The sequence below is a fragment of the Kryptolebias marmoratus genome, linkage group LG5, assembly GCF_001649575.2.
Source record: "Kryptolebias marmoratus isolate JLee-2015 linkage group LG5, ASM164957v2, whole genome shotgun sequence".
Taxonomy (NCBI): domain Eukaryota; kingdom Metazoa; phylum Chordata; class Actinopteri; order Cyprinodontiformes; family Rivulidae; genus Kryptolebias; species Kryptolebias marmoratus.
Genome location: NC_051434.1, coordinates 10,601,115 through 10,612,031, shown reverse-complemented (window position 1 = coordinate 10,612,031; position 10,917 = coordinate 10,601,115). Strand labels below are relative to the sequence as shown.

General features: G+C 39.4%; 1 protein-coding gene across 1 annotated transcript in view; it reads right to left on the bottom strand.

Moving 5' to 3' along the window:
- Positions 1–842: 842 nt before the first annotated feature.
- The window catches only part of LOC108238979 (dynein heavy chain 8, axonemal), a 31,625-nt gene continuing 21,550 nt past the window's right edge, over positions 843–10,917 (bottom strand). Inside the window, exons 56-86 of the mRNA XM_037975813.1 lie at positions 10,289–10,442; positions 10,031–10,195; positions 9,628–9,854; positions 9,398–9,516; positions 9,188–9,291; positions 8,673–8,849; positions 8,426–8,593; positions 8,064–8,279; positions 7,680–7,817; positions 7,467–7,594; positions 7,127–7,298; positions 6,888–7,043; positions 6,645–6,800; positions 6,372–6,554; positions 6,085–6,190; positions 5,747–5,999; positions 5,229–5,419; positions 5,020–5,141; positions 4,830–4,945; positions 4,545–4,747; positions 4,174–4,247; positions 3,859–4,011; positions 3,608–3,763; positions 3,401–3,517; positions 3,214–3,315; positions 2,951–3,111; positions 2,683–2,839; positions 2,450–2,602; positions 1,690–1,879; positions 1,334–1,455; positions 843–1,210 (exon numbers count right to left, since the gene is read on the bottom strand). Coding sequence (XP_037831741.1) covers positions 923–1,210; positions 1,334–1,455; positions 1,690–1,879; positions 2,450–2,602; positions 2,683–2,839; positions 2,951–3,111; positions 3,214–3,315; positions 3,401–3,517; positions 3,608–3,763; positions 3,859–4,011; positions 4,174–4,247; positions 4,545–4,747; positions 4,830–4,945; positions 5,020–5,141; positions 5,229–5,419; positions 5,747–5,999; positions 6,085–6,190; positions 6,372–6,554; positions 6,645–6,800; positions 6,888–7,043; positions 7,127–7,298; positions 7,467–7,594; positions 7,680–7,817; positions 8,064–8,279; positions 8,426–8,593; positions 8,673–8,849; positions 9,188–9,291; positions 9,398–9,516; positions 9,628–9,854; positions 10,031–10,195; positions 10,289–10,442 — 4,927 coding nt within the window. The 3' untranslated portion in view covers positions 843–922. The remainder of the gene's footprint in view (positions 1,211–1,333; positions 1,456–1,689; positions 1,880–2,449; positions 2,603–2,682; positions 2,840–2,950; positions 3,112–3,213; positions 3,316–3,400; positions 3,518–3,607; positions 3,764–3,858; positions 4,012–4,173; positions 4,248–4,544; positions 4,748–4,829; positions 4,946–5,019; positions 5,142–5,228; positions 5,420–5,746; positions 6,000–6,084; positions 6,191–6,371; positions 6,555–6,644; positions 6,801–6,887; positions 7,044–7,126; positions 7,299–7,466; positions 7,595–7,679; positions 7,818–8,063; positions 8,280–8,425; positions 8,594–8,672; positions 8,850–9,187; positions 9,292–9,397; positions 9,517–9,627; positions 9,855–10,030; positions 10,196–10,288; positions 10,443–10,917) is intronic.

Below are 10,917 nucleotides of genomic sequence, written 5' to 3'. Positions count from 1 at the left end.
CGACAGCTTGCTGATAGCACGTTCCGCGCGGTCTCTGCGCCCGCCGGTTTACTCTCTCAATTAAACTCAACTGATGCGGCGGAAGGATGCACACAACTTCCGGTACGTGATCCAAATTCAAAATAAAAGTGTTTTAAAAGGTCAAAAACACAGGCTACACTGGTCATTAGGAAACCCGCATTCAGTTGTGGATATAAGTGGTTTAATTTAAATAAACAATGAGATTGACACATTTTAGGCACCGATAAGTGCATCTTCTGCATACATTCAGAGAATGTAAAACGTTTTTCAAAATAAAAGTCTTCGTTTGCAAGTCACACTTTACAAGATTGGTTCAATTAAAAAAATAATAAAATCCTATATACACTTCTTTGATGGCTGTAATAATTTAAAAATTTTTTTTCTTCCTGACATTTAAAAAAACATTAATAACACTAGTCACCTAGGCTATGATTAAAGACAGAACAACACATTCCATCACTGGTTTTGGTTTTTCAAATTTTTTAAAACTCAAACATCTGTTTTCCATCACCTGATTAATGCATTTGAACAACATCTTCTCAGTGAATCATTGACAAAATCAAATTATTGTCTTCAAGCAGTCAATCAACATCGCCATCTGCAGGTTGTAAATTGTACCGTCACCTTCAGAGTTTATTGTAAATGTCCAGGTATCCAAGTCTCAGCTTCTAAACAGCACTTTAGGTTATTTTAAATAAATAAAAAACACCCACTACAGTGAACCAGCTGCTATAACAGTGAATAACACTCCAATACATATTTTAAATTCACAACATTTATTTAATTTCTTATGAACAATGAATATTAAACAAGATGTGCAACACTTGTCACAACCCTATGTTACCACAGAAACGTGCATTTCTTTTCTGAACAGTTGTGGAACAAGAATGCATCAGTTTTTTTATTTGATGTCACAAAGCAGGGCTACTCCACGCATGATCCAGTGGTCTGGGGACTGGATGGTAGGTAATACCACTGCAGTGATATAATTCAGGTCGGTACGCCTTGGTTTCTTGTAGATGGGGCAGACATAAAGCTTTGGGTCCACGGGTGCTGTCGATTTGACAGCAAACATGTGGATCACAGGCATGGGTGTGAACAGAACTTTGGGAGAAGACTCAATGAGATGGATATTCTTTCTGTTCCAGCCAGCACCGTCCAGGTACAACCCGTACACATAAACTCCCTCCTGTTGAGAAAAGGCAGTAAATAACAAAAAAAAAACACTATTCAAAATCTGATTTAAAAACAGAAGATGTGCAGTTGCCTCATATTATTTATCATGAGCAGAAAACAGAGGCATTTAACTCACAGTTGGTGAAGCTGTGATCTCTTCCAGTGATTTCCTCAGAACTTTGTTGTTCAGAGTTACTGTGTCCAAAGCCCAGCCTTTGTTTGCCCTGGTTACTTCCTGTCTCATAGCTGTCAGAAAACCTGCAAACATTCAACTAAACATCATTAGCATCAAATGACACATTGTATTCCCAACTGACTGTAACGAGTTTTATTAATTCAATCCTTACCATCAGAATTTTTTTTTTTGCTATTAAAATGAGGCTATATGGATCCATTAGGCTCAAAACCTCAAAAACTAAACATCTAATAACAACAAATTATTTTATAAATTATGACTGATAGTGTAAATTATCCCAGTCTAAAGAATCTCACCCTGTGGGTTAAAGAAACCCGTCATCCAAAATGTTTTCGGTCTTCCTTCAAACACCCAATTGAAGAACTGTTTGTTTCTTTCCAGGAGCTCAGTGAACCAAAAGCCCAAGGTGGAGGACTCCCAGGATATTTTCCTCCACAGGCTCGGCACACGAGCATCAAAAATATTATCCAGAGCGTCTCGGAGGTTCTACAAAGAAAGTACGGAGAAGCAGTTTCAGTGCATTTTAAAACCTTATTAATACTGAATTTCAATTTATGATTGCTCACCATCACAGGAGGTGATCATGTAATTGGATATGTGTGTGTGTGTGTGTGTGTGTGTCCACAATGCATTATTTTAGGAGTCAACTTGATTCAAGATGGCTACCACAGCTAATCAACATGAGCAAACACAGTAAAAGCTATAACTTAGTTACTTTTACAAATATTGAGCAAAAATTTAGTATCGCAGTAGCTGAGAGTCATCCCCATTTAATACTCCGAGCAGATCACATGACATCTTGGTTTAAAACTTTGGCATATAAGGTGGCAGATGGTATGGATTCTTTTAAAGAATGGTAGATTCATTTGTATTTTAAATTAGTTGGGGATTCATCTAAAAAGTTACGTTTGAATTTATTAGGTAATATTTAAGGATAATTACTACCTAAACAGTTGAGTACAATGTGAAAAATAAACTGTTAGCTACCAAGTTTTTAAAAGACAACCAAATAAAATCATGTAATGTGATTTGTGTGAAGAAAAAAAAACCTCTTACATCACTCATAATAATAGTCCCTTCAATAGCCAGCTTCAAGTCAGTCAGACTAATGCGCACCACAGAGATTATTCTCTGCATTCGATCCACTTCTTGACGAAGGAAGATGTTCATTGGGTTAAGAGGTCCCATCTTCAGCAGCCTGGCTTTGACCTAAACCCATCAAAGTTACAGGTTTTAGATGTAGTCAATGCACGAGTCAGACTAAAAGCCTAACAGTGAAATCAGCTGACCTCATGTGGCACATAATCAGGGGGCAGTTTGTCCAACATGTCTTCTGCCATGTTGTAAACGATAGACTCTCGAGTCACCCCCGAGCCCCCTCCGCTTTCCTTGGGCTGAATGTTTGTGATCGTGTTTAAGACTTCAGCCGATGTGTTTGTCTGGTATCTAGTAAACATTTAAAGAAAAACAGAGATGTGATGCTGAACACAGCAGCAGAAACTGTAAGTACAATCACACCAGTTCTACTGCTTCACAGTAACACAGGTCTTTGCTTACGTGATGTCAGCGTTAGGATGGAGCCCTAATGCTTGGGGTGAATCCACAATTGGCAAACTCTGAATGCAATCCATGTACTCCTCCACTGTCTTGCACACAGGGATTTTATAGCCCGTGTAGAAGCAAAAGGTTGGGTCAAACATCTTTTTACTGATCCACACCTGGAAATAAAAACACCCATGCGTGGTGTAACAAATGTTAATACAATCCAATATAAAATTTAAGACGCAACAAAGAAATCTACACAAGACTGGGATTATTACACGAGCGAAACACTTCAACAGGCGTTTGTCATAGTCGTCCGTGACCCGTCCTCCATATTGCACCTCAGCAAGGATGTATCGCACAGTCACCCATGAAACATCCTGTGGGGAGGGGGGGAGAAAGCACAAACTGGCATATGAGGCAAAATAACACAAAAATATACCACTACTCTTGGAAAATGCTCACCTTCTTGGGACCACAATCATCCAGGTGTTTTTCAACAAACTCAACACTTGCTGAGAAATCAGCTGAGTTGAACTCATACGGTATGTTCCAACCCAAAGGGCCAAATTTGCGCCGTTCCTTTGAAGGGAAACAGTAAACATGAAAAAAAAGCTGTGTAAAAATATAAATGAAAATTTATTTCAACTATGTCCTCAGAATGGAAAGTACCTGTACAGCAGCGTGCAGAAAGGCTACACTGTAGAGCAAAGGTTTCCACATGGGCAGGTTGCTGACTTCCAGCTGGTTCTGTGAAATCCCTGCAAAGGTTCGCTTCAAACCAGCACGTATTCCCTGTGGCGGGTCGTTGGTAAACTTGATGGAGGACTGGGAGTAAAGAGGTGAGTACACGTCAAGTCACAATGTTAAGTACTACATAAAGTAATCATTGGGATTTGTGTAAATGCTTTGCTTTGTGTCACCTGTAAGAGTGTGATAGAGAATCTATCATGCGGTTCTGTGGTGATCCACACTCTGAAAGTATCGTGCACGGTCTCTGTAGTTGTGATAGTTTCAAGCAGCTCCTCCATGAACTCTAAGCCCAGGTGACAATTTTGCAGAAGGACCCAACCTCCCTATAAATATTCAGACACAAGAGGCCACAGATTGGTAAAACTATCAGAACCAGGAATCAGAGTGATCCTTGAATTTGAGTTACTGCTCTCCTCTTCCTTTCATATATGGCAATAAAAATGTTTATAAATGCTATATACTACTTGAGTAACTTCTAGAAACACCTCTGTCATTGATGTCTTCAGCAGCTTCCTTGCATGCACCTCTTGGCCTTGCCCCATGGAAATTGCTCTGCATTCTATAAAACAAAATAGCTTTACAGAAACATGAGCAAATAACCACTTAAGAGCCTAAAAATGAAACCCACGTGAACCCAATCAAATAAAGATTCAGCTCTTTAGTCTATATATACAATACATAGTTGTTGTTTTTTTTATCAAAACTTAAAATTCCAACTTTGTCCAAAACTGGGATAGGTTTCCTGACTGTGATACTCTTTCCCATGTACAGACATCAAAGGTGATGGGACCAAGACATGAGCTCTTCAGGGTTAAGACAAGATCCTAAAAGACTGTAGGAGGGCGGGAGCGCTCACCAAGCTGAAGCTTTTTGCAAAGTACTTCGATTTGGTCGGTGGGATCTGAACCCATAGAGAGGAAGCAAATTAGGGGGGTGCGAGGGTCACTTTCCTCCCATGTGTAGTGAAGGTCCAGAATTACGGGTTCAGCAAATCTTGTGCCCATGGAGTCTTCCACATACTTCATGGCTTGAGACAAAGTACGATCTGGGCACCAAGACCTGTGAAAGACAACACAAGATTACTTTATTATACTTTATTAAGTATTTAAACACACGAGGCAGCTCAGCAACAGAATCCAACCTTATCAACAGAAGCTTATGGAAGACGTCGGCAGAGTGGTATCCATCTGGAATGACACCTTCCTCTGGGGCATCAAGATTGAGCCATGCTTTCCAGATTTTTCCATTCTGGGACACCTACACAACATGTGATTAGCAGCACTGATACGATATAAACTACAAAGAATGCAGACCATTAAACTAACACTCACTTGGTTTATAATATTACTGAACTGTGGCAGTTTACTGAGCTCTACCAAGTTCAGCCACACCATATCCAGGATCCAGCTGAACGGCTTTGCTGGACACGTCTTCAGGTCAAGAGCGGCACCTCCTATTTGTATATTCAAGAGATCACAGTATGTTACAGCGTGCCCTGATAGAAAATACTAACTTCTCCTGTGAGTGATGAGGTCCTTACCTTTAATAAGAATCTGGAACTTGTTGTGTTCTATTTTGTTCTTCTGTAAGTCGATCTTGAGGACCAGCAGGAGTGTGAAAATGAACTTGTGGTTTTCATACAGGCCCCTGACTGTGTACCTGAAAACCTCAAATGTCAAATATTCAATGATGTTTGCAATTCGCTTCTGGGTTTTGGAGGCCTTTTCAGACCTGTGAAAGGATATTCAGGAAAAAAACAACAATAAACACAGGCGAATCAGAGAAAATGCATTGTTTTACTAAAGTAAAACTGAAGATTGCTAAAACACTAGTAGCCTGATCATACACTAAGTGTGTTTCTTTTCAGAAACATTTTTAAGCTCATTATAATAAGCTATGGTTGGGATAGTTTCAGAATTTCAGTTCATAACAGAGTATGTCTATTGTCCATTGTACAAATGTGCTCTTTTCTTAGCAAAAAAGGTACAAAATATGGATACAATCAAAAAAAAGCTTTGTGCAGACCAGTGACTAAAGCCAGTTTTTGTAAAACCGTACCTTTCAAGAGACAGATCAAATACTTTGAGGAACTGACTCAGGGAGGTCTGGTACATGACATTGACCATGCTCATTTCCGTGATGAGGAAGTAAAGGATGCTGCCTCGAGAGGCAACAGGACGATATTCCGCTTGAGCTATATTGATCTTCACCTCTGCTTCTGCTGCAACACTGAGCTTTGCACTCACTTCAGCTGCAGTTTGCTTCGTTGTGCGCAAAATGCCAATCATGGAGTCATCGTCAACTAAGGAACCTATATGTACACAAACAGAAAAAAAGTTCAGTATATTCAAATAAATTCTCAAACATTACAGGTATGACACCAGTAACTGCATTACCTTTTGTGGAGCTCAGTTTGTACAGCAAGTTGTCTTCCAACTCTTGCATCTTTCTCTTATTGGCAGTGACGTCTTCTATTAGCTTTAATCTTTCTGCTTCTAGTTCCTGTTAAGAGAGGAAATAATTAAAAATATAATTAATGTGCGACCTACAGTCCGTCAACAGGACATCATCATACCATAATAACAAGTCCCTTAATCACAGGTAAAAGTTTTGTTTCAATAACTTTATATTATATATATTTTTAACTTCGAAGCTTTTAAAAGAGGAACTCAGGGACACTGACCTGTTTCTCTTGGAGGATGACGCGACCAAGCAGCTGGTTCTCCAGACCCTTCATGTTTACAGTGAAGTCAATGATGGACGTCTTGGCACTGACTTCCGGGGTGTACGCTGGATTGGGCAGCTTGGTAGTTATATAGAGCCGAAAGTCATCCATTACATTTATTTCTTTGTCTCCTACTTTAACCTACAACAAAACACATCAAAGAACTTAGGAGCGTGAACAATTTAAACTTGCACTGTTTACTTAAAACGGATGGTTATGGTAAGTGAATACCTTGAAACTGGTCCCAGATTTAATGAAGTTTTTCTCAAGTACATTGTCAAGAACAGGGTCGAGTTCCTCAAATATGTCTGCAATAAGCAACGGGCGTCCCAAAGAGAGACAATCTTCCAAATGAGTACGAAAGAACTTGTGATTGAGTGACGTGACCTGAACAAGAGATATGGGTTTACTTTCATAACACAGTACCTAGTTAGAGGACAAAGTGTCAAGACTTAATAGCATTGGGCTGTATACTTGAAGTGCGTTGGCCTCTTCTTTCTTTTTAATCCAGGCCTTTCCTTGTGTTTGTGGATCGATCAGGAGGGGATATCTTGTTGCTTTAGTGACAATGATGCCGTTCTGGACAGACAGGTCGTCTCCTGGGAGGCCCTGAAGGTTCCACTCACTTATCTGAAATATAAACAAAAGTGTTAACACCTTATCACCACCTTCTAATTCAAGCAGCAATAAAATTAAATGCATGTTGTTCTTACAGTGGGAGGGTCCACAAGGGCAGATATGATGTTGAGGTTTTCTGTAAAAGGGATTTTGTGGTTTCGAAGCTCCGCCTCCCAGATCTCTTTTAATAACATGATGCGGAAACTCTGGTTGAACGGCCCACAGTATGACAAGAAGCCAGTGAGCTGGAGCACGTCGCCCACAAGTCTAACAAGAAAAAACACTGATGACAGGTCTCATTTCAAGACTGTTAAGATTAATGCAATTAATATCCACTTTTATATGCATTTAGTTTAACCAAAATTCTGAAAACTGTTTCACTTCTTTGTAATTGTACATTTTGATATTCAAATATAACTTTTCTTCGTAACCTGCCTGTTTATTTGTGTTTTAAATTCTTTGCTTTGCTCTGTCCAGCGAGCTTTCTCTCCACTAAGACCATCTATAAGCGCAGAGGCAGCTTGCATTTTATGCTTACACAGCTCAGCATCATCCAGCAGGATCTGGAAACAAAAGATAGGTGTCATCAATCATTTCTACACAGCAGCAAAAAGAAATACTGACACATTTCAGAAGGGTTAGCGAAACCTGTTTCTCTTTCATAGCTGCGTCACATTTGGCCTTGACTTTGTCAAACTCTGCTTGTTTTTCCGCCAGCTGACCCTCAGCCTTGCTTAGCTCATTATTAGCCACTTTCAGGCGGTTTTCTTGAACAGCCAGGTTAGCCTGAGCAGAAAGTAAAATGAGATTTATAAAATCACATGCACCAAAGCAGATTCCAGATTTTTCTTAATTTGTATATTAGACGTGCATTTTGTTTTATACATGCAGTAATAAAAGTTAAATCTAGCATTCTTGTCCTTTTATTCACATGTAAACAAGTCCAAGCAGGCTATGACAGAAACTTTTATATTTTCATGTTGAAATAAAAGAGTCACCAACGTACTACACTCAAAAAAAGAAACACCTCACCTTGAGTGGCAACACTTCTTTGTTAATGGCAAAATATGAGGCCATAGCACAGGTCCATGCCAGCAGGCCCGCCACATTACCACACACTTTTGTTGCATTTTCCATCGTGTAATCCTCCATGGTAAAGTACGGCTGCAGCAGCTCCACTGTTTCATCGTTAATTTCATCCTTCGGGAACTGCTGGAGGGACGTCAGAAAGCCAGGACTACTCAAAAGCTAAAGGGTAGGTAAGAAAAATGAAATATTAATTTCCAGAGGTGAGAAAAGTAACTTTGAGATGATCGTTTTAATATAATTACAGGACTATAATGTTTCTATAGCAAAGCCACAGAAACTAAAGTTGTCTGAATCTATTTAATTACCTTCTGTGCTTCTCCCCACGAAGGCTTGATGCTGTGTCGTTCAGGATCTATTGAGACAGAGTCTAACTTCTTCTTAAACAAAATCAGGCAGCAGTCCATGATCCTCATGATCAGATTTGGAGGCTTGGCCAATTTTCTCACAGTGGCAATGTCTGCTGGCTTGATTGTCTGTAAAATGTTTAAGTTTAAGTTAAATATATAATGCATTCGGTGTAAACGCACAAAACATGTTTACTGCAGATCTCACATTCAGCGCAGCAGTAGCCTCCTCTAAAGCTGGCCTGGCTGCCTCCAGCTTTTCCTCAGCGAAAGCTTTCTCTTTCTCAATGCCTTCCACAATGTTCTGGGCCTTATCCTTCACAACCTGGACCTCATTCTTTACGACAGTTGCAGCTTCAGCGCTGACTGTCACCTCTGCTAACACCTATGTGAATGTGAAAACAAATACTCTGGCGTTCAACTTACCACATGCGCGTCTGTAAACTTTGGACATTAACTCTGATTTTAACTTTTCACAAAATTCAATCTGAGTATTGTTTACACCATGAAACATATTGTTTGTAATAACTTAGTCAGTAAACCTATTTCTGTGTTACCTAACTAGCAGTCGGTGTAACACTTGTAACAATTTCTGTGTTGTTAAGAATGTTTTATCTGACTGTGCTGATTTTAAAAAAAAACACATATCCATCCATCCATCCATCCATCCATCCATCCATCCATCCATCCAGGTCACAGGATGTTAGACAGTTAGTTATTTACCTTGTCAGCTTTGACAGATGCAACAGCAAGCTCTTTTTCCTTTATGACCAGGTCTTTTGACAGCTGAGTCACAGACTCACCGGCTTCCTTCAGTTTGTCCAAACCTGAAAATCAGTAAATTCCTTTCCATGAGGAGACTTCGGAAGTTTTTCAACACATCATCTTTATGTCTTCACAGAATGCCACGGGCTAGCTGTCCAACTTTCTTACCAACGTTCATGCGCTCAGCTAATGTGTTGATGTAGTTGTGCTTTTCAGTGTATAATGTTTTGTAGCCATTTATAAAAGACAGATAAGACTTGGGGGTGACGTGAGCTCTCCTTCGGAACCTGAAACACAAACACCGTACCACTTTAAAAAGATTTATCTTTCTGAACTATATATTAATGATGATTTACAATAATTATTTACAAAGCAAACATTTGAACAAAATGTGATACCTTTCAAAGTAACTTTCACAGGCATCAGATACTTTGTCATGATAGGTTCCCATGATGGTCATCACTGAAGTCTTCACATCAGAAGAGCAAACCATTGGAAATTCTGATAAGAAATAGCTGGACACGGCAACCAGGGCCTCGTTGGGCCAAGGACTGAACCAGTCCATTGTGCACCCAGAAATCAAGCCTGGAAACTTCAGGCATCTGGAGCGAAACTTCTGTCCCACCTGTAAGGAAAAGCAGAATGTACCTCTACTGAGAATGTTCATTCAGTAAAAAGTATGTAACTGTACTACAGTACAATGCACTGCTATACTTTGTTGTGTCCATAGTATGCAAACACATGAATATTTAGGAAAAGTGTCAGAATTTTGAGACACAAATATACAAAGTGTGAACCCACCGGTGAGAAGCAAAGAACAACATGCAGATTCTTTCTTGCCCGGGAAATAAAATACTCATAAAGGTTGTCAAAAGTTGGTGGATTGCGAGGAAACTCTTTTTTCATATGTGGAATCAGGTTTTGAGTGATCTCCTGTATCTCATCTTTAGCAAAAAGATTGGAGACCTGCACAGTTCATTCAGAATGAAGAAAACATCATCAGGACCAGAAAGGGCTTTAAAAAATGTATTTTTTTTTTTTACTAAAATAAGTTCTCACCTCTCCAGAAGAAAGGACATTGTTGAGGTATTCAAGGAAGGCCTCATCCTTGATTTCATTTTCAGTAAAAATGAAGGTGATGCCTTTGCCCTCAGCCCCAGCTGTGTTGTACAGCTTTTTGAGGTCATCCGTGAAATTATTCATGTTGTATGTTCTAAAAGAAAAACAAACATCACACAAAATAAATTAGGCCCAGCGCTTCATTTTTGATGTGAAAGCAGTGAATCAGTTGGGATTAATTACAAAAACTATACTGCAAAGAGACTCTTAAGGTAAAGAAATGCCCCAGTTCCTCTTAGAGAGACCCTATAACGTTAAGCCTGAAAGCACCTGAAGCCCCTACAAAAATAAAATAAACAGTTTTAACAAACTAAAGATCCTCAGTTCTCATGAGCACAATAAAAAGGGCTAATTTCCTTCAACAGCATAAAAAAATATATATATACCGTATTTTCCGGACTATAAGTCGCAGTTTTTTTCACAGTTCGGCTGGGGGTGCGACTTATACTCTGAAGCGACTTATGTGTGAAATTATTAACACATTATTATATCATTTCACATGTTATTTACACACTAAACCGCAAGAGGGCGCTCTAGGCCTGTGTTGAGTCTGACGTAAGTGACGTAGA